The 23,729-nt window shown below is 45.4% G+C and overlaps 1 protein-coding gene across 1 annotated transcript; it reads right to left on the reverse strand.

Annotated features, from left to right (window-relative positions):
• Nucleotides 1-570: 570 nt before the first annotated feature.
• On the reverse strand, nt 571-23,304 carry LOC125907451 (putative odorant-binding protein A10). The gene is made up of 2 exons (XM_049609767.1): nt 22,353-23,304; nt 571-2,581 (listed from the first exon to the last, which is right to left on the reverse strand). The coding sequence occupies exons 1-2, from the start codon at nt 22,561-22,563 to the stop codon at nt 2,439-2,441; spliced, it is 354 nt and encodes a 117-aa protein (XP_049465724.1). The 5' UTR covers nt 22,564-23,304; the 3' UTR covers nt 571-2,438.
• Between the last annotated feature and the right edge of the window lie 425 nt (nt 23,305-23,729).

Below are 23,729 nucleotides of genomic sequence, written 5' to 3' on the forward strand. Positions count from 1 at the left end.
ATTGGTTTGTTTGGTCGTTCACGGTGTCCTTTGGCTCCCGAAAATTGGCTTAACGGCGGGAAAGGCAAAGCCACTGAATCATGTTGCCATTAAACCGATTCACTGGGGACTGGGACTGGGACGGTCACGCAATAGTGAAAGTGGAGAAGCTTTTTTTGCGGGTACTATGCTATTGGATTTCTCAAATTGAGCAAACGCTAACTGGTTACAGTGAAAGAGAGGGAATTGAGATGTTACTAGCTTTTAAGACGAAGACATGTTGCAAAGTGAAATTCAATGAAAGGTTTACATCCAATCGTTTATTGAGAATGATTAGCTCCCTCTAGCGGGATTACGTCGTACTGCGTTGGCATATACTAACCGTCCTTCCTAACATCCTGTTTGACGTTTAATGAACGTAGAAACTGACGGCGCTGACTGCTGACGGCATAAACCAATCCTAAGCACGTTCGTGGTACGTGTCTTTGTCTCGTTTGGGAAATCGCTGATGCTGCTTTAGCCTGTAATTAAATACAAACGTTTACTTTTCTTTCCTGTCGCAAACCCCAACAAAAGCAAAACGTTGTGGTTTTTTTCACGGGTTTTCTTCAATCCTCTTTATTTTACTTCAAACTAACCTAAACATACACACACACACGTACACGCGTCGGGAAGTGGTGGGGGGATGGTGTTAATCGCCGTATCCACCTTATCGCTTTCTTGTAAAATTCCTACCACCCAAAAAAGGGGGGAAACAACACACGCTGGCATCCACGTTGCCTTTGTTTGTGCCTTTGTCGGATGAGACGAGCGATCACACACCGTTGCACGAGGGGGATAAGACAGAAGAGACATGTTGATATTCACATGGAGGGCCAGTGTTGGTAACGACGGGAGCTTCTTGCACTCTATCAAAGGGTTTAATGGGACTGTTTTTTTTATTCGTCAATTTCTTTTGTTAACAAACCATTATTTATCGTTAGCATTGTGTCGGGAGTTTATTGATATTTTGTTTTGTTTTCTTTTTTTAATCCTGTTTTACTTTAACATGCCAAAAACTGGACCTGTCACTGCTGAGACATTTCTGGCTCCGCAGGGGACGATATGGGGACAACAGGGGGATATGATGGTTCTATCACATAGCATTATTATTAGTATTGTTTAATATTATTATTATGAATGAGTTCGCCCACTGGTATTGTGCCATGTCAGCAAAGAAAAACCCGCCATTTCATCAAACGTCATTCCAGAGTCGCCCACGCTCGATCAGGCTCTGTCGTCAGGAGGCGTACACACTACCAACATGCTCGCAAAAGAGAGAGAGAGAGTAGTCATAATCCGATTATGCATCATGTTGCTGGTGTACTGTTTGTCGTCGTACAAACAAATGTAGCCAGATGTCAAAAGCAGAGGAGTGGGAGCGGTGTAAAAGAATAACATTCAAGCGTCGGGCGGGTGCGCCAAAACCGTGTCACCATGGTGACGACAGCTCGACAACAAGCAGCTTCTCGTACCGAGAAGCTAAACGTAAGCCGGAAACGCACAAGGAGATGGTGAAGTAAATTATATTGGCTGGTATTATTGAATCCGTTCGTAGCGGCGGCGTACGTCCCGACACTCATTTTCCTAACGTACTAGATGGTTGCTACAGTTATTCACCGCGGCGTTGTAGGACCGCGCTCAAGAAATGTGTTGCCATCCCTAGAATTTCATGTGAGCGCCGTACGTTCCCGCTACGAACGGATTCAATAATACCAGCTATTGTGTGAAACTCAATAAAGTGAGGATTGTGTGCGAGAGTGGGAGTATGAGGGAAAAGGAAAAGTAAGAAAACCAAAAAGTGTGTCAGCAAATGAGCAAAAGCCTCGCCTTGAATCGAGTGTACGCTTTTATGCGCGATAAATATAGCGCTCGATTTACAATATGCACGCGCTGCAGACGTTTCCGCATAAAGCGCGCGATGTGTAAACAAGTGTGAAATCGAAATGATATGACTTTTTTGCTGCTGCTGCTGCTGTTGTTGTTACTTTAAATTCCATCCCGCCAGCCCGTGCCAGTGCCAGTCAGTGTCAGTGACTGTCATCCGGGAAAGCAAGCATGGAAATAAAAACCGTCCATCAGCAGCGCTACCTTTGGGTGGCGCGTTAAGCTATGGCATGCTTGGATGGCAATAAGCATGGCACAGAGATAGACGGAGGAAGAAGGCTCGGATATGTTGAGTGGTACGAGGTGGCAGCATGGGTACACTCCCCGTTGGAGTAATACGCTTTTATTGGAACTGGTGGCTCGGCCAGACACGGTGAAACTCGGTTCCGTTCCCACTGACGGCAAGGTAGACGATAAGATGCTGACGACGACGACGACGATGGTGTGGTGAAATTATGGCGAACATTTGCCTGCTGCTCTCCTCCTTTGCTGCCATGTGCTCCACACGGTTCCTTCACAGCAGCTTCAGCAGCTTAAACGGCACCGTACTTGCGTATCAGCATTGCCCACACCTCCGGGTAGCGGGTCTGCAGGAAGTTCGTCAGCTTTTGAGCGTTTTGGGCCTGCTGGGGTGAACAGTTCCGGCAGTTGCGCTGTATCACTTCCGGCAGGGCGGCTGAGAAGCAGAAGAGGAAGAAAAAGAAAAGAGAGGGATAAAAAAACGCGCGTTAGATTATATTGGAGTCAAGCAACGGCAGAAGCAAAGACCACTTCAAAATGGATAAATTTTGAATTATGTTTGCATAGCGAATGCATTCTCGCAAAGCGATCGACGAACAGGACGACGAACGCGGGAGTGTGAACAAGGCAAAGTTTATTGCCTCACGCTTGATGTAGCTTTGATTTAATATTGACGTCGAGACAACGGCATGTGTGTGTGTGTGTGTTTGAACGTGGTTTATTGCTTGCTTCGTTTAAGCTCAAGTATGTTACACTGTACCAACATGCGAAGTGAACAGAGAAAGAGAGTGAATGAGAGTATGTTAATATTATTTCCCACAAGCCAAGCCATAAGCCGTGTTTAATATGATCAAAAGCCGCCCGGTGTTACTATGTTCAACCCAACTCCGAACAACAAAAAGTCACTTTGTGGACTTGTTTTACATTGACTTTAACGTCGTGCTCTAGAGCTTCCCCAACGCGAAGGACAACTTCCTAGAACAACACACTGCCGAGTGGAGTTAAAACGTCACGAGAGGCAAATAAATAAGCACAACAAAGATGAAGTGTAAGCCCACACACACACACACACACATACACACACACACACACACACACACACACACACACACACACACAAAACCTCATTGACGGTCACAAAGTTTGAAGCCATGAAGAGGTAACGTTGGCGCGCACCCATTTAATGTTTGACTCACACTTATAATGAGCAAAAAGTAGAAAATGTTGGGCAACAGGCTTTGATAAACATTTACTTCTCTCCTCGACGATGCAATGCCTAACAACAACAGGCACACCAGAGCAAAACCCACATCCTCAACACTGCAACTCTTGTGTGGCTTTTTTGGCTCGGCTGCATACTCTCCTCCCGATGTTGCCAAAGTGACGAGTTTTCATTACCTGTTAGCAGCATACTCGGATCCCTTTTCGAGCCGGGATAAATACAAAGCGTTGGTGGTGTTGGTACGAGCAGACTTTGCTGAACAGGATAGATGGTTCCGAATTTTCCGAACTCAAACTCACCCACCATCACTTTGGCTGTGTGCTTACCGAACTGAAAAGGATTATAGGGTAGGCGGGGGTATATGTAGCCCAAGCTCGAGATGTTTCGTTTCCCTTTGCGCAGCTCCTAGACAAGACTACACAGCAGGGAAAAGGGGAAGCATTTTCAGGCTTTTCTGCTTGTGCAACGTGTCTCATCCCGCGCTCCACTAGCGATGAACTTTTCGGGGCGTTTGCCGTGTGCAGATGGAGGCCACCAGTCCAGTGGGAGGCGAAAAACTTTCACCCTGTGATCTGTGATCGGTAATTTTCGCAGCAAGCAAGCAAGCAAAGTCAATCTTTCGCTGTCGGTCGGAGACTTCGCTTCACTGACAGACCCGGTTTGGTATGATGAGCGGCGTAGTTTAAAGAGTGGTTGCTGGCGAAAAATTGACTTTAAATGCAAAGACGCATATTGAACGGTAGCGAAACGAAGAAACAATTCCAAGCCGCGACTGAGCGACTGATAATTTATACCACCTCTGCAGTGCGATGAGATTTTCAAGCCCGCATGATAGGTTAAATGTAAATTATAGTCTAACGCGCACCGGCATGCAAATGAGCACGTTTTGAGCGGGGCAATGTGTTTTGTAGTTCCCCCCAATGATCCAAACCATCAGCAGCCACTCGTACGCCGCCGCAGTGGCAAAGTTCATAATCAAAAGGGACCAGCCAGGGAGCCCGTTTCGCAGGAAACACGTTAATTAGCGGTCGGATTACTGGGATGAAATGTCTGTATAATTGATTTTACAGTCCCGCCCGGTGGGCCAGGTAGGTGCTGCTCCGTTGCCACCAACGATTGGTGGTTGAGCTTGATTAGCTTCTCCGTGGTGGTAAAGCCATATAAATTCATGTGTTGTTTTGCTGTTGGTGTGTAGCTGCTTCCGGGAACTGTAGCTAGTGAGTGTGTGTTTTCGGGGAATGCACTTCCAGCAAATGGTGTCAAAATTCGCGGAATAGCTATTTGAAAGTGTTTGAAATGTGAGAAGTGCTACTTTGTAGTCATCCACGAGGAAAGCAATGCATAAAACGCTTGTTATAGACACTTTTTTAGATGCTTGGAAATTGCTTCCAAACTGTTGTAACTGCAAACGTACTGACCTAAATCGGGGCAGAGAAAAAAAGGCGATAAAACGTTTCCCGCTAAAGCTTACACGGTCCAATATACTTCCTTTACAATCCACACACATACACACACACCCACGGAATGGAAATAAAGTTCCAATTGGCTTTAGTCTCCTCTTCCAACGGGCCAAAAGAATACCATCAGCTAGTGGGTAGAGTAAATCCCTTTGACCAGCAGCAGCAAGCACATGAACCGAACGAGCACCCGTATGCAGGGAAGCAAACGTAATTGAAGAAAATGGCAAAAATCCTTCCCAAAGCGGATTCACGTTCGTTCGTTCCTTCTTTCTTCCTTCTATGAGCTGTAGTGATTCCTTTCGTATTCGTGTCTGTTCCACTTTTTCTTGCTATTTGCTTTGGAACATTGAACTGGAATAAATAATGATATGCTGCCGCTCCGGGTTCGTAGCGATGGGAAGCATTCTCGAAGCACCCAGCCACCAACGGACCAACTCATCGAACGCGCCATCAACTATTAGCCTCATCACATCCTAGTAGCATGTGGGACGAGAGACTGTCATCTCAGCTGGAAGATGGTTCGCGTTCCCATGGTGATTCTGGAACGCCTTTTTCTCTTTCCCACCACCAGCTGCGCTATATCGTGTGACATTTGCTTGGCATCCGACCATACATTTCCATACGTAACACGAACCGAGCGAAATGACATAGTTATTTGTTGGTCGGATTGATGATGGAAGAGAAATGGCCTCAATCGGATGGATCACATCCTATTTGTTTTGGGGGATTTATTTATATGGGTGCGATGGGGCAAAGCGATACGTAGCTTCGTTAAGCTGCACACCGTGCACAGCATTATTTGACAGCTATCAATGACAGTTTGTTTGACAAATAGATGACTGATTGAAGAGACGGAGAGAGAGTGGTCCTGTCGTGTCTGACGGTCATTACAACAGTACAGACAGAAGTGGGAAGTAGTGGTGGAGTAGCGGGGAAAGGCCGTACAAAGGCATAATTCCAGTCGAGCGTGTAAGCAAGTCGAGGAAAATGCATAATTCACTAAGCAATTCACTGAGCCCTTCCCTCCGGGGCCCGTATCCGTGAGCGTGAGGGTAAATGCCATAAGCAAATTGCGTTAATGGCCACACTCCACAATAGAGTTGCAAATGGAGTGCAAATGGAGCGCTTGGAGACGGGCTGGTGGCGGGTTCATCGTCCGCTAGGCGCAACATGCTATTCAACGCCGTATTTGAACGGTTATCACCATACGGAAACCACCATCCTGAGAGGAACGGACGAGTGTACCGCGCCTGTGTACGTTGTGCACTCAACCCCAAGACGATTCTCTGCATGGCTCTGATGCGTTGCTACGAAAGGAACCGAAAATTGAATCTTACTGCACAACAACAGGCAGTGCGCGCCTGGGAAGCAACGTTCCCTCGGTCTGTGTTTTGCATTGCTACGAGGGCTGTGACGAGCATTTAAGTCGAGTTGTCGTTCCACAGGAAAGATGTTTGCTTTCGAGACTAAAATCATCTCTCATCCTGTACTTCAACGCACGGTCTGAAGATGATGATGACGATGATGATGATGTGGAAAGTTGGATCTTGTGTGGTTTTAAGTACATGGGCATCCGTAGTCGATGATGTTGTCTCGTGCAGCGTGTCTCGTTACAAACGACCCACAGCAGCTGGTACACACAAAGGCGTTTGCAGCCTGTCACTGCCACACACTCCATTAGAGAATGACATCAGGATGGGTTGACGCGGGGTTGTGTGATGGTTAAATTTGATCAATTATCATACCTCCTACGGAACATGCGGCTTTCTTATCACACTGTGCCGCCACGGCCAGTTGTTTAAAAACGATCAAACGATTATTGCTCATCGTTGTTTGTTTTCCATCATTTCGAAAGTAGTTGGCAAACAATTAGACTCAGATGACACTTGGCCGATGATTTTCTCACTACTTTGCGCTGCACGATTGAAGGATCATCGATAGGCGATATATATACATCCCACCCCCGACTGGAGTGTAACAACATTCCCTAATTGGTTCTTAATCGCCCCGTGGGGGAAAGGAAGCTTTCCCGGTCGATCTTAATTGGTCAGTCCGGAAGTGAAAGACTGGGCGGCCATCACTTTTCCCGGAAGGTGAATGGTGAGAAGAGGCAGGAGATAAAATAATTCACGCCAGCTTGCGTCCGAAGTTCGTGCTTGAACACGCCAACAGAAGCAACACACCCATTATCGCACTATCTCCTCGCTTCGGTGGAAATCCGATACTAGAGTTAAGCTGGAAGGTACACACTGGCCCACTACTTCCGGTTTCGGGGAAAACAGCATCTTCGTTCTCGGTTTGATTGGAGATTGAATTATTTTTCAATTAAAAACTTTCTCCCCGAAAATGATGCACGTTCTGGCTGCCTGTTCGGCGTAGATTGGTAGTGCTTGCTCAATGGAGCCAAAAGCCCAGCCTAACGAACCCGAGCGCAAAGTTGATGGTCAATCGAACTAGAAAAACTGATGTGGATCGCCGGATGGGATAGTTTGGGGTGAGGAGTTGCTGCTTTATTGACTTCTCACTCTTTCTCTTCCGTTCACACACGTACACCGGACGGGCGGGCAGCTGTCGAGACGAATTAAAAGTAAACCCCTATCGTCAGCTGGTTGGCCGGTGTTTTTTTCTCCGCAAAACTGCTCAAGTGGAAATCACGGTTCGGTGTTCAAATGTGTGACGAAACGAGTCGCAAAGATGATGGTGAACACAAACTAAAATAATAAAAAAAGAAGGTATATTCAATCCGTGACGGTCACTCGGTGTTTGTTTTATTTTCCGGGTGGGAAAAAGTCATGCGAACAGACGAGCCGATAAATGGAGTTAATCTTTCTTTCGAGATGGCAAATTGATTTGAAATACCCTTTTGGGCGAAGGTTGGGAATCAAAGTTGTTCGTTTCGTTCTACCTTTTCGCTGTTTCAAATGTAACCCACTCGTCGAAATTCATCAAACGCGTTACAAGTGAAGGGACACAAGGATGAATCTCAAGCAGAGAAAATAAAAGAAAAGGTTTGCAGGTTTTCTTACGTCTAGATTGTCCATTTAGCTTCATTAGAAAGAGCACAATGTTTGGAAAGAATCATTCCCGCAACCCCCGTCGGATAAGAAAAGGCAGCGACATTTATCTTTACAAACGACTTGACTTAGTGGCGGTGGCAACGTTAGCACCTCTTGCTTGCACGAAAAGGAACCGTCGTGGACACGTGGGTCCCCTCCCAAAAAAAGGATTTATTTCGGGTCCGCACTGAAGGAGACACGGTATGAGACAAACGAGACGGCTTTGAGGTGCAAATGTCGTCCCACCGGCGGGTCAGGTGATAATATTTTACAAAAATCCATGAAAAGCTGTAATAAATTCCATCCTTTTTGGAGGAGCAGGAGAGCGGCGAAATGTAAATCTTTGCAAAAGCAAAATGGAAATCGGGATGCTCTCGTGGAGATAAGAGGGATATATTTCATACAAAATGTGCAATGTCAGCGCACAGTGAAGAACGTTTCACAGTTGAACTTTCCTGTACAGTCACAGTTGCTCGAATGCTGACTCCAAATTGCAACACGATAAAGTCATGGTAAGATGGTGAGACGTTTCATTGACTTCTAGTGAACCCGTACGCCTTTTACCACTCTGCGTTTGCCACAAATTGATTCTGGCAGGAGGCAAGCACACCACACACAGTTTGATGGAAAACTTTTCCTCCGTACACACGTGGGAATCACAAGACGTTTCTCTCGTGTAAGTAAATCGCCCAGAATCAATGTAATTACAAAACTTGTCTGAACATGGTGAACACTCGGGAAACGATAATTAAAATTTGAACTTTCCATTCATGTGAGAACATGAGAGTGCATTCATCTTGCGACGGTGAGTTGTTGAAGTAGTGAAGCTGTGCAGGAGGACATTAGTGCTTGCTCACACTCGCAAGACACCGGCTGCATCTCAAGACGCTGTACCATCATCCGTCGTAATGGTGTTGGGAAAAAAGGCGGGAAAATCTAATTATACACTCGCTGGCACTGCAGCTCAATGTTGAAACGGAACGGAAGCGCTGATTTGCACGGATACTGTGAGTACTCAACCCAACCCCCCATTCTCCTGTTTTCAAAGAGTTGAGCATTCAAACCTGAAGAGGATACGGCAATAAATGTTGGACAAATCTTGACTCTCTCACTCTGTCTCTTTGTCGCTACATCCCTCCTCCCCATAGGCTGTCTGCTTTTAAATAGGCCCCTAATTACCGTTGCTATTTCTACAGCCCGCTGTGCTTCTTGCGTACTTTTCAGACAGACAGAAAAGGCTTTTCACACCGCCTCACCGCACGCTGTTCCGGCCCCATTTCGGCAGTGGAATGACGGCAGTGTGTAATTTATCTCAATTAAAGAAGCACTACCACTACCACAGCCAGCCGGCGTTGAGCCGCCCGTTTCGGTGAAGACTGCCGTGAAGGATGAGGAAAGCTTTTTCCTACGTCCTTTGCGATTCTTCTTTTAGCAATCTACCGCCAGCAGTGCGATGAACCTTTTGTAGAACGTTTTGGGGGAAACGGGAAAATGGTGCAGTTGTTGTAGATTTTAATTACTCAAATTAAACGCCTTCTTCCGCGTTTTTTTGCCTTTATTCCGCGCACTCTGCTGGATGTTATGTTGGGTGTAATTTCTTTGGCGAGAGCTACGGGAAAGAGGCGGGTGTGTTTGATGAATGAATGTAATCGTGTTTTATCGTCCTTAGGCAAGCGTTCTGCGTTCATAAATCATTTACCTTGATTAGAAAAATGTATTATTCATTACTTGTCAGCAAAAAAAGCCATTAAATAAATCGAAATATTACCGAAATCTTGTGTATCTATAAATTCCCCTTTCGCGTATAATTGAAACACTATCAGGTGTTGAATGATTTACATGATAAACATCGCTCGCTCGGAAGCTGTTTTCCTTACCACCAAACGACCCAAGGGTTTGTGTTGATTCCCAGCCAGCAAATCCGACCCATTCTTTGCGAGTCCCACAAAATCATATGCTTCGGTGGAAAAAGTTAATCCAATTTCGTAGGGTCCGTCATTGGGGCAGTAAGCTGCCCCGTTTTTTCTTCTACTACTGCTGTCCAAAATATCCCCTCTCTTTGTATGACGCACAGCCGTTGGCCGTCCGGCTTTTCCTGCCAGGAGAGACCTTTTTTTTCGGTGGGGAAATTTCTTCCATATTTCAATCACCTACCCGCACGTGGTAAGGGATGATGGAAATCGAAAATCCTTCTCAAGGCGGTAGTTCATTTTGCGATTGGTTGTTCCCTTAGTAATAGTGAAAAAAAAGGAATGTACGGGTCACAACCTTAGAGTCCCTGGAAAAGGACCACGAAAAAAAAACAGCAACCTGGAAGGATTTCCAATTATGGAACCATTTTTTACCGCACCCATAAAGGTCGATTATCGAACGAGGGAGGGGAATCGTGCGATACGAAGACGAGCGGGAAAAGGTAAGAAATCAAATTTCAAACCCAAAAAGCACTCGGTCAGCCGGTGGGGGGGGGCGGGGGCGGGGGAGGAAAAGAAAACCGTTAGAATGAGAGCGTGAAACGACGTTTACCTTTTTCCAAGGGATTCCCTTAAAATCGACACCGGTTTTTTTGTGTCATACTTTTTGGCAAACTTTAAACCCTCCCGAGCAAAGCAAAAGCAGCACGAAAAGTGTAACACAATTTTCCGAACCATGATTAACTTTTCCTTTTTACACCCAAACCACCCAAACCGGGCGCGCAAAAGAAAGTGTGATCGAGAGTGTAAGCGTTCGAGGTACGGAAAGCAAATAAAGCACGCCCATACACGTACACACGCCCCCGGAAAGCGTACACGAGCGCGGAAAGGAACCGAAATTAAGCATTCACCCTGATCGATCAGCACACGCAAAACGGACGGCGGAGTGTAATCTAAACTTTTCCTTTACCTTTTTCTGCGTCCTGCTTCTCTCTCTCTCTCTGCTGCTCCCTTGTTACGTGGCGGCGCGCGTGGCCAAACAGCCAAACACCACCGCCGTAGGAGCAATTGATCCGTGAAATTAAGAATCAAATTTTCGGCAATGAATAAATTTCCAAACATCCTGCCCAGGATACACCCCGAAACAGTGAGCGATGAAAGGAAGCGCTTAAGTAAAGCACGACTAAATGGCACACGCGGCAACGGAAGGAAAAGCACAAATGTGCCGGAAAACGGAAGCACGGAAAATGGACTGCTGCTACTGCTGCTGCCTTGCTGTGGTGTTTTGCTTACACAGCGAACAGTTTGCAACGCTTGCTTAGCTTCGCTTGAAATACAAGGGCGTGTGTGTGTGTGTGAGTCGGTATTTTTTCATTTGAGGTTGAGCAAGCTTTTCCACCGCTTACTATGTTTGTTTTGGCAAAGGATGTGTACGGAGGAGCTTTCGAGTGAGTTACTTGCTCTTTATTCGGTACTAATTTTTGCTTCTTCCAATGGCTTTCCACGAGACCGCGCGTGTGTCGGCGCAGGAAGCAATGGTTACACAGAACGGAGCCACGAGAAACATGAACATTGAGGAATTTGATGTTTTCCTTTGATAAGCAGCGACTCATTCTGTAAGCAATTTGCTGTTTGCTTCGAGTTAGATTAATTCCTTCAAACCCCACTGCCGATCACTCTCTCTCTCTTCTTTTTGCTCCTTGTTTTCCCGAACGCACGTGATATGTTAATCACTCTGGTTTGAAAGTTTCTACTCCCATCCCTGCCCCTTCCCGTGCCATTGCGATGAAGATATTTCGCTCATCGTCAAAGTTCCCGAACACTCCCGCGAAACATGACAAACATTCCGATTTTCTCGTCTTGCACAAGAGCCAACCTTGCGTGCAGCGGAGGAATAGGGCTTTCGGGGGGGAGAACACAGCGAGAGGAGATTAGAATGGAAATTTGTAAAGAATTTTAATCCTGACAGACAAATTTTGGGTTGCTTCTCTGGAGTTTTCCAGTCCCTCGCCTCCCCTCCTGCTTTTGTCCCGTCGAACGATTACTTTTGCTGTTGAAAGAGATAGTTTGTGGAGACTTGCAGCAGTGGCAGCACTAGACAGCTCGCTCCATTTGCATGTCTTATGCTGGTACAGGATATATGCGTCAGTGTGCCTTTGGGCTTGGGGCGTCAACATGCGCAGTGCGGTGAATTTATCACACAGGGACCCCCTTCTGTCGCTGCTGGGTGCATTTACGCCCCTCTATCTAAATGGGACGAAACTCGGGCTGGACAAAAGGGGTTGATAGAACGGGACTGGCTTTGTTTGTTTGCCAAATTTATTATCCACAAACACGAAACTTTTACCTTCCGGAGAGGGCTGTTCTGGGATGCTCCCAGTTTGTGAAAAAGTGTGTGTGTGTGTGTTTTTTGCCTATTCATTTGCGTTTGTTTTTTAGTTGCAGCCCCGCTGGTTGTTGTGGAAACTATCTCGAAGGCTTTCATGTTTGTTAGCGGACTGTTTGGTTGATATCATGTTTTATGCTGCCAGCAAGAATAGAAAACCCGGGAGCACATTAAGACGATCTCCATTGTGCTGATGAGAATTTAATTCCCCTGCCACTGTTTGCCAGAAGAAAAAGGAAACTTTAATCCAAGCCAAGCTTGCTAATCGCGCCAAATTATGAAAGTTTTATACACTTTCCACCTTCGCTACATTGTTCACCTTTACGCTTCCTGTCCATACCGAATGCAGACAAACGGGTGGGGAATGAAAATTGCACTAGAAATGAGCTAAATTAAGCATGGCCGCTGCAGTAAACGGACGGTAAACCCGGTTAGGTGTGCAAGCTATTATTAAGGGCGAACAATTGCAGCCAACCTGAGCTGCTCATTTCGCACTGCAAAAGCTCTTCATTACTCGAACAGGTGAGCCTTGCCATGCCAGCAACCCATTAGAATGTGAGCGCAGTGCGTCTCGGGGGGAGGGAGGCTTGCTGGAACAAAAGGCTTCAATCAGAATGGAATGAGGTGTTGCATCGTTTTATTTTTTGCGCCACCAGCATTAAGCACCAATTGGCATTTCATTAGCAGAGGTGGCAGAAGAAGGCACGAACATGAGCGTAGGAAAATTCCTTCCAGTCTTCTGTGGAATGCAGACCTCATTATGGAAGTGCAGTCGACCTCAAAGCTGATTGAAATATGATCAAATTTAAAGCCTTATTTTACTAAAAGAAAGTGAACCTAATTCTTCGAACGTTTTGCATGAAACAAACACCCATTTTGTAGCAAAAACAACTGCAAACTGATTCAGGGCGCCATCAATGAATTTTCACAATGCCGGGAACGTAAAGCTCCATCAATCACCCCCAATCGCAGAGGAAAATCCCGGAAGGCGATGAAAAGGTGATAAAATTTCATTACACGTCACGATTCATTTCCATCCCGAAAGCGATAAGCTTGTGCCGAACCGCCACGGTGGTGGATTTTATTTAGTTTCACGCGTTTCGCTTCTTGGAGAGCTATTTTAGACTCTTTGCCCGTAGGCGCTACCCCACGCGCCAAGCCGTACATAATCTAATGGGGAGGATTATTTATTGTTTTTTTTTTTTGCTTGCTTGTGTTGCTCTGAGGCTTTTCCTTCTCCTTCTGGACGCGCTTTCCCGCGCTTTATGGCCAACCAGCAATACATCCATGACCTTATGCAACACCGCAACCGGACAGTATGCACGCGGCATACGTCAGCGATAAGATTTAACGATGTTGAATAATTTATGATGGATGGAATGACCGCGTGCGGGAGGAGGAAGAGAGAGGGCGTAAAAGGCCACATGGGCCACGCCACGGCAGAAACTTTGCAACTTTTGCATGATGGGTGGAATTCGTGTGTGTGTGTGTTGTTTTTTTCACTCTCTCCTTCGCTGCGACCACAAACTTTGCTCATCAGTGAAAAGAAAAAAAAAGCCAGAGGGACAAAGAGAAGGCGGAAAGAGGGAGAAAAGTCACGATCCTTCGGGTCGGGTCCAAATGTCCTGCTCTTTGTTGGGTTCACATTCCGTCGAGCATATGGTTGCAGTTTTTTTCAGAAAATGCGGAAAAAATGAATGGCATTTCGTGGCGGGCGGGGTTTGTCGCTTGTGTCCTTGGTCCGGTTTTTTTTTTGTTCTGCTGCTTTCCCCATTTCGGAGGCCCCGGATTCCGGAAGTCGAACGTCTGTGCCCGAACCGAGGAAGAGGTTTGTCGTTCCGGGCGTACAAAAAGATAAGCCACGTCACACAAATGTTGCACCATCACCATCACATCCCGTTCGCGGGGTTCGTAGTGTGGCCCTGGAAGGAAGTAGTTTGCAAACGGAAGGATACGTGTGTCCCTAAAATTCCACCACCCACTGTCCCGACCCCATTGAGGAAATATTTTGCATTTCGTCTTATTCCTTCCTTTTTATATGGACGGGCAAACGATTGAGCGGGAGAACTTTACGAGCTTGGGTTGGGCCACAGCGGATAGAACAGAGCAAGGATTTAACCAAGCAGCGAACACGCAAAAGAAGCAAACCCCGGGGGCCGGATGTAGGTCGTAGGATAGCGCCCAGGTCGTCAAACTTTTCGAAACGGCGGCGACGTGCGATAAAAGGTTGTTCGTTGGTAGCTGTATCCAGTGAAAGAAGTGTATCCATCGTGTAGAACACATCCTTCTTATCCATTTCGTCTTTTTTTTTGAGAGCTTTAGACCAGCCTTGCGTACGCTAGATACTGTCACGCTTCACTGTTACGCCTTCATGACGTGGAGCTTTGCCCAAATGAGAGCGTTTCTTCGGATCCCTTCAGCCCTTCTCGAAGAAGATAAGCTCGCAAAAGAGCGTGATAATAAGCGTCGAAAGTCGGAAAGGGATTAGAGTGGATCAGAGATTGACGGTTTCGTCCGAAGCTGTGCTTTTGTGCTTCAAACACCGCCGGGTGTGTGTGCGTGCGTGCAAGGAAGCGACTTTAAGAAGCTGCAGGAGCGTTAAGATTCCTTTTTGTTTCGCTTCGAAATGCGGAAGAATACGCTGCAAGAATGATAAACAACACGCGATGATGTTGGTCGTTGTTGACGTAATGGTCAAATAAACTTATGAATAATTCAACCACGATAAGGAACCATTCCGCATACGGAAAGATGTTCCACCATCCTTAGGGACCATCATCATCTATTGCTTTTCCAAATTAATAGCACGTCCTCCAGCAGGGTGGTTTACTGTTTTCCTTTTCCAATCAATCAACTTAAATGTGAAAATAAAAGCAGCTGGTGGTATCGCACACGCTCTCTGTAAGGAAACTCGGTCGGAAGGAAGATGACAAGCTGCTACTGCTGCTACCGGCTGTGCGAAATTTTCTCTTCTGCACGATTTCAATTACAATCCATCCAAAACAAAGACACAATCGAAGTTGTTTCTGTCATGATGTGATTCCACAGGGAGGGACAGGAGATGGGTTTCCCTCTTTGCAAAGTAAAACATCTGTTTGTGGTGATATCGAACGTTGTGTACTGTATTCTCGGTATATGCTATATACAGCACTAACCAGCCACACTGGGGAGCCAATGTTTTGCTTTGCTTTTGCGTTCTTATAAGACCATGAACATGAATCAAGTTGCAACTGAAGTCTTCCTACAACTTCCTTGCCATTTACAAGACCAATGCCAGTAGTAGGGGGATGAAGAAAAAGAGGACAAAACTACATATTTCCCTCCGGAGCCGGAACGAAATGCTTGTAGTGTGCCTTCGGTTGGAAGCGTTTTTCTTACTGTTTCTGCTCGTGTTATGGGTTGTGTGTGTGTCTGTGTGGTGTTCTCGTCGTTCGAAAGATGCAAGTTTTGCACCAAAACTCCCCTCCAAAGCAGCACTGATTGCACTTTTTCCCCTTCTTGTCGACATCCCAATGCTTTCTGATGGTTTTGGTGTGTCGTTGCTTTTTCTTTCTCGCTCATTGAAAGATTAACCCTTCACCGGAACGTTCCGAGGGGGAGGTAATTTATGGTGTGTAAGTTTTTGCTCTCACTCTTTCTCTCTCTCTCTCTCTCTCCTGCTCTGTTACGGCACAGAACTTTAATGAGGTTCTGCGGTGGGAGGTAAGTTTGTTCTTTTGTAGCGTGATTTTACTATCCTCGAAAGTTGCCAATGTGAAGGAAACTCCATTTTTCGACTTTATACATCAGTTGGTCCAACACTTTTTCTAACAGAATCTTATAATAGTTTGTGTCGTGAGAGCACTGTCTTGGGGAGCTAAAATGTCTCTTTTGAGGTGGCATATTAAATGAGAATATCGATTACATTCTCTTCATCGGCTGAACTTGCTGTTGTGCCTATAAAACTTCACACTGAACCATGGACCATCACGAACGCCAATGCATGATTAGGATAAAGTATGCCAAAAACGAGGTCAAAATGGAAAAGTTTAATTAATTTTAAGGCTTACATTTCACGCAACAGCATCTGATGAGGCGAGCTCTGATGCGTGTGTGCAGAAAATAATTAATTCTGAACAGTTTCGGTCACAGGGGTATAAATGAATTTGAGTAAAATCAAGCATTGGAAAAGCTTTTCGAATGACAACCTAGGACATTACTGTAAAGTTAGCTAGCAGCGCGAAGTTTTAATATTAGGCAGGATTATTCTACAAAACCCGATCGGCATGATGGTTTTCAACGGGCTAGAAATTTTCACGCATCGCAGCAACGTTCCCCAATAAGAGGATTAAAGTATTGTTCTATCTCGTGTACCCGTGAACCAGGCAAAGCTCAGAAAGTCCTAACCAAGGCGTGAGTGTTTCCCGCATTTCTCTGCCGCTAATGTACTCATTCAAACATAAACAGGACCCAACAAACCAATGTCTCTGCCAAAGCAGCAGCTGCAATGATAATAAAACCCCAGGCTTGTCGGAAGTCGGACCGGGGATTGGCGGGTTGGTAGTAGTAGCAGTAGGTTAGGTTTCGCTTTTATGGATGGCAAATAAATCTTTTAGTATCGCTTTTCAAAATTACATTAGCCACACAACACCGGGTCTTACACGGGACACACCCAAGCACCAATGAAAACGGGGATTTACGAGCACTTTTACTGTCCCGTGGCCGTAAACTGCCATCAATATCGGGGCATCACTGGGGCCTCGCTGTTCGGTTTGTTGCTTTCGAATGTTTGATTGGCGTTTGATTTCGTTCCGCGGGATGCAACAATGTTGGGTTTAAAACATTAACCGTGTATGTGTGTCAGGCATCAATCGAGCAAAACGCAACTGTGTAATGTTGTTCGGAATTAGATAATAATTTGATGGTTGTTGTTACATGGGATTGGGAAGGAGTGTACATTGTAGGTGGGAAGGCGGCGTACTACTAGGTCGGGTCTCACTTGGGGAGTGTATTAAAAATGGTAATGAGGTTGTTTGTAGCATAAACACGAAGCACTCGAGGGAGATTATCTGTTAGCACTCCCAATTCCAGTTCCCCTTTGGTTAGACCTAATAATCCGTAGCAAGATCTCAGTCTATTACTTAAAGACTATTTTTGTTTGTGGTAATAAAGCTCAAAAAGGAAGCTTTCAAACAAGCAAAAAGTGTTAAATTTACCAGCCTTTCAGTTCATTTATTTATAAATATTTCAATGTATTCAACAGTGGGAAAAGTTAATTGAGGTTCAATTTTTAATCATTTAATTTTTCCTCTCATTTTTCACCTCTTTTCCCCCACCCACACCTGTACGCCTGACGCCGCCAGACAATTGACGCATTTACATCCAATGTTCAATGTCAGCCCTTAACAACGGGCCCTACTTAATTAACATTGGTGATGTGGGTTGTAAATTGTTGTTGACACATTCTGGTGTAAAAAGGTGAGGCTCGAGCCTTTTCATACCATAATATCATCGGCTTTTGTCGGTTCGGCCACCTCTTGTTGGGGATTATTTGATTACTGGTGTACGGTAGTAAATGAGGTGGAGGGAAATTCCCGAACTCGAAAAACAAAAGGACGAACCAGCAGCGAGAGCATGGCATGAGCCGCTCGTTTTTATTTGAACCGCATTGAATACCAACTGTAAAACGATATCATGCTGGTTGTATAAAGTCTACCAGTGCCAGTCAAGGGAGCACAAAAAAAAATGTACTCCAAAAGGGTTTTGCAGGGAGCTTTTGCAAAGGGATGGTATGGCAAGATAGGATTAAGGTAAGGCCCCTTTCATTAGTGAATCTTTCTCTCTCTCGCTCTTGCTTGGGCTGGCCGGTGTTTTTGGGAGGTGAGTGTTTTCAATGCCAGAAAGTTGAAATGGTCGAATGTGATTAAAAAGAGACGCTCAGGATGCAAAAGGTGGCTTCAAAAAGGGGGGAGGGGCGCGCTACGTTATACTTTTAATTAACGACATGAAAGCGCCATGGAGGCGCTTTAAAGAGGGTTTTGCTTCAGATTGAAGATGGAGCTTTCGGTGCGATAATTGAAATAATTGGATATTTAGGTCGAATTAAAGTAAATATTATTCTTCTATTTGGTGTAACGTCCTACGTGGACATGTCGGCCTATACAGGCTTTCGAGATTTTATTCATTTCCACACAGCCGGATAAGTCAATCCTTGCTACGGGGAGACGGTCCATTCTAGATTTGAACCCATGACGGGCATATTATTAAGTCGTACGAGTTGACGACTGTACCACGGAACCGCCCCTCATTCAAGTAAATATTAATTATAATTAATGTGTTTCAATCTACAGCGCTCGTATCAGTTTTCTACTCTCTGTTTTCAAGGCAACCACCAAGTGACTATTACTAGGAAAGTCCCTTTTTCCATTTTTATTCCAAAAATTAAACTAGTATCAATGCCACTGCCATAGAACGCAAATCCACATTGCCATCCAAACGCCTCACTGATAGGATTTTATGATTTTATGTATTCAAATTGCTCCTCCACGATGCTCCGTTTCATGAAATAAGAGACTCCAACCGTTCGTCTGAAGAATCCATCGTTCTTGGAATCCTCGTCTTTGTGGCCACTGCTGTGAAACCCACCACCGCTGGGTCTCCGTAAAAAGCCAGCTTTAACTGGCCGTCCATTCATTTCCGTAACCGATTTGGTGGGTGGAGGGCGAACAAGGGCCTCGGACAGGCAAGGTATTCAATTTCCCGTAAATACTTTCCACTATCTCTTCATACCGGGGTAGCTTTTCGTGCAGCTGTAGCAAAATAGGTGAAAATTCTTGTCCTTCGCACCGGGGTTTCGCTCGGCGTTGGCCAGTGTTCGACCGCTCTTCCAGGAACAGGGACACAGGGAGCACTAGAGAAAGTGCTACCAGGCAACCCCGAGCTGCTGGTCGTTCGGTTCTTTTTGTTTTGCGTGCAAAAAGTTACCATTTTTTCAAGCATTTCCTGCAGCTTCTTCAGATTCATTTCCGGCGTGGAGGAAAGGAATTCCTATCCCGACGAGTTCGTCGCCTCACTTTTCTTGTTCCTCGTTTTTTGCTAGCGCAGAACTGATTTTGTAAGCTTTTTTCACTATTTACGCCGAGGTGAGCTTTACCGTAGAAGCTCTGACACTCTGTCAGTGGAAAGTGTTCTTTTTAGGTGGTTGTATTACACACTGCCCCAACACACTTGTCCGAGAGAATAGGTTTACCTTTATGAAAAGTGATTTTCCAGCTTCGTGGCTTGTGCTTTTTGCCGTAGAATCGTCGAAAAGGGAGTAATTAAACCAGATTGCTTACTGTATGCTTAAAGAAGCTGTGTCAATTTTTATTCATCCCAGACTTTTATCGCATCAATGATAAAGCCATTTAAGGAGCAAGGAAGATTAGATGATAAGCGTAAGAAGATAAATGACACACGTGTCGCGTTCGTTCGTTATTGAAGGAGGGAACTGCTTTAATCTGCCCTTTCATCCTTCGCAGTTAACAGCTGCTCCTGCTGTGATAGTGAAGCTGTATTCAACAGGCTTCTTTTCTTGGAAGATTTATCATCGGTCGACAAGACAGGACGGGGTTTTTTATCGCCCGAGACCGTCCACTTTCTCCCGTGCATCGCCACCGACACAACCGGGTTTGTTTGCTACCATTTCGTTTCGTAGTATTGCTTCTTTTAATCCCTCCCGCAAAGCAAACGGTTTAATGGGCAGCGAGCTGATGCAAAACGAATCAAACGGGCGAAGGGAGTTTATAACATGGGAAGGAGCTACGTGAAACATGAAACGTAGTTTTTTGGCCGTCAGCAAACTGGTAAACTGGCTGACCCTTTTTTGGCAGTGCCTTGCCGTGTAGCAGGCAGGATTGGAAGGGAGGGCATAATAACAAATGATTGAAAAATAATAATACGAACGAAATAATATACCCCTTTTCGATGGGGGTGGTGGGTAAGGGTGACGATGAAAATGAGAAATGCCCCCGAGATAGGGCCAAAGAGATGAAAATTCGGTTGTCACGTTCAGAAAACAGAACAGTCACGATTTCATTTTCGTCCCACCGTTCCGTTTTTTAGTCGCTCATTTTTTCAACGCATCATAAAATCTGAACGAAGCAACCGAAAACAGACAGGACCAGAAAGGAAAGATCGAGCAAAGGGAAGGCAACAAAAACGCCCAACAGTAGTGGCGGACAGAAACTGAAAACTGTGTTTTCCATAGATGACGCTTGTTTTTAAATCCTTTCTCCTTGTTCCTCTTTTCTCTTCTATAAGGTTTTGGTATTATTATTCCTACGCCTCCCCCCCTTCTTGTTTGCCAAAGTATGTGTTACGGTTGTGTGCATCGAAATTGAAAATGTTTTCCACAATCTCAAAACAAAAAAAAAACACTGCCAACAACAACACTGAAAATAGCAAGGCAAAAGACAAAAGGGGGACGACCGCCAAGCGTCATAAAGCGCTCGAAAAAGGTTGCTTGGGTTGGATGGTTGGGTGCTGAGGGAGGGGAAAAACAACAACGCCACGCTTTCGTGAGGAAAAGTGTTTTAATTTTTCCCCTTGTTGCTGTTGCTGTTGTTGTTGTTTGGAATTCACGCAAACATGTTTCAAAGTAAGCTTGTTAGGAAAGTAATTGGAGTAAGGAAACACTTATTGGAAAACTTTCAACCCCCGAGAACAAAAAAGGAGCAACCAAAACTGAAGCTATGTGTCCTCGTGGTCGAAAGGATCACCTCAATTCCCTTAAACGATTTGTGAAGCTTTTCATGGAATTTTAAATGCACCATCAGCACACATTGAACTCGTTTAAATTCATAATGGATGCGCCTGGTACTTTACCGTTTACTGCAACAAAAAAAGAGAGAGCATTCCCATAGCCAAAAGGGACACCTATAATTTCAGGAAAAAAGGCGAATAGCATAAATTAATAACACACTTTCCCTGCAGTACGCATTTGCTGTTCCCGTGCCCCGATCGGGTGGACGACTCCCGCAGCACCGCGAAGCAGCAAAACAATTCAACGCATAATCCAACATAATCTCTTCCTATTTCACTTCATTATGAGAGCCGTTAATGAATTTCCTGCGAATAGAGCTCCGTTTCTCATTTTACTGTTGTTTTCCGCTACTCGTTTGTTCCGGTGCTCTTTTTCCTGTCCAGTTGTGGGCCAATTCCGCCCCCCCTCCTCCTTCTTAATAGTGCTCCAGTGCTTTGTCGGCCACGGCGGCTTTGTCTCAAGTGGGATGCAGGTCTTTGCTAGCATTTTTGCTTTGTTCCCATCGTTCTTCTTATACAGAAAAAGAGGGATTTTCGATGACAGCCCTGGCAAATTGTGCCATCCAATGTGCTTTAGTGTCGGCGGACGGCGAACAAAAAGCGGTGACAAAATAATCAATGGTACGTACTGTCTCTGTTCAGGGCTTCACGTTTGCACACCGGATGCAGAGACATTTGGTAACATTGGGATTGGTGTCGCCTAAATCTCCACTTCGGTCCGTTGGTGGGTGGCTAAGAGGAACCATCACTTTGTGTGTGTATGAGTGTGTTTCCTTTCGTCTTTAGTTGATGACAGATTTGGGGGTGTGTTACTGAAGGGCAAAATCTTCCCGATGTTCACCGCTGGTTTTTACCGAGAATGGTCTGACAGCAGTTATTTTCAAGAGCTTAAGTTCAAGGAGCGAGACGGTCACGTCACGTTCGTTCGATTCGACAAAGATCATTAGGCAGGGGAGGTAATGGCGAACAAGATCGTTAAATGTGATACGAATAGTCGTTATTTCTTAATTGGTGTTAATTAAGCTTTAGAAGTAAATAAAGTGATTGGTATCAATTTCAAGAAAGTATCAAATTACTCAATTTTCATTACTTTTTATACAATTTTATCAATTCCTCTTTTTCCATCAACTTTCATTTTGAGCAGCATTTTGTATAAGAAGAAAATAATCATCTTTATTACTCCGAAGCCAACAATCATGAACGGAATTCCCTGAATCGGTGCGCCACTACCAACTCCGCACAAGACACAAACGACCGCTACTCTCCCTTCACTCCGCTACACAAATCAAAGCATGTAAATTCGGTGCCCCATTAGCTTGCTTAACTGCCAACTCAACGTCTATTGGCACCGCCGCCTGTTTTGGTGATGGTGATGATGATGATGGTACGTACCTTTCAGCTGTCGGCCGAGCTGGTCGCAGGGGCTCTTCTCCAGCACGCACATGATCTGCCGACTAACAATCACCTGATTGTTAAGCAGCCGGTTAATATTCTGGCTGTCGTTGGCGGCGGCCGGCTGCGGTCCGACGATCACTAACGCCGCCATCACCACAATAACTGCCGCTGATAGCATAAATAGATTTGGTAATGCTTTTGAACTCATTTTCGTGCTAGTGTACTGGCTGCGGTGTTGCTTCGGCCTGATGTTGCTACTTGTCGGCCGATGGACTTGCCTTTCAGCGCCTTTCAGAACAAGTTCACTTCACTGTTTTCTCAGACAACACAGACGCACTAACCTAAGGGGCAGAACTCGCGTAGCTAGGTGGATCCTTTACCGCTCACAGCCTACCACGCTCTGACTGGCTTTAAACCGTCAGAAGGGCTACAGACCACGCTTCCAACCAGAAGGCAAGGGCCGTCGGCGTGCGTTAATGTAATAAATTAATGACTATTATGTTTGATGCAATCCGAATGTAACGCGGTTCTTTGGCCGAAGACGTTAACAACTGACAAATCACCACGAGACAATCAGCTCACAGGGAACACAGAGCAAACGACAGAAAAATGCGTGGTGCGACGACGACGACACACACACGGACCGGCTTCCGTTTGCCGGTTAATCAATCTCGTGGTTTAGGGCTTTGATATGGACCGATCTGTACGCGGTGATAAACCACAGCGATGATATGGCACGATATGATAATGATGGTTTCGTTCGCTTCCGGATCAACGCATCAAACGGGCCGCAGCAGCAGTAGAGCTGATGATACGCACACACGACTTTCACGCTGGTTGTTTGTAACACGTACTGGACGTTGTCGGACGGTCACCTTTTTAACAAACGCTACAAAGCACGATCCGGATGGGTTGGAATCCCGCCAACGACTAAACTGGTGTTGCAACAAAGTGTGATGATTTTATGCTGCCACTTCTTCTTCGCTTGCTCCGGAGAGACATGCATTCCGCCGAGACACATAAACAGAGCGAGAGCGGTGAATGGTTTTGTGAGCGTATCCTTCCGCTCTCAGCAGAAAGCACGTTGTTTTGTTCAAACAGAAAGGGGACGCTTGGTGGTTTGTAAAAAGGATGACGCCGTTGCTTGAGCGTATGACTTATTGCTGATAGGGAAAATGAAATAAACAAGGGTCAAACTGGATAAAATACCAGAATAATCAACTGCACGTTTGTTTGAAACATTCTTTTTAACTATGAAATTCAACACAGCAACGAGAATGTAAGGAACATTCTGACATAATGTGTTTCTAGCACATAAAAAAGTACAAATAATTAACGGCCAGATTTTTCATTAAAATTAACAGCAAATGTTGA

This window comes from Anopheles coluzzii, chromosome 3 (assembly GCF_943734685.1).
Source record: "Anopheles coluzzii chromosome 3, AcolN3, whole genome shotgun sequence".
Lineage (NCBI taxonomy): Eukaryota > Metazoa > Arthropoda > Insecta > Diptera > Culicidae > Anopheles > Anopheles coluzzii.

What these genes read in the sequence shown, in the direction of transcription:
- LOC125907451 (XM_049609767.1), bottom strand. Translation starts at nt 22,563, where the DNA reads ATGAGTTCAAAAGCATTACCAAATCTATTTATGCTATCAGCGGCAGTT. An exon ending in GCTCGGCCGACAGCTGAAAG is followed by an intron (nt 2,582 to 22,352) that starts GTACGTACCATC and finishes TCTGCTTCTCAG; the next exon opens with CCGCCCTGCCGGAAGTGATA.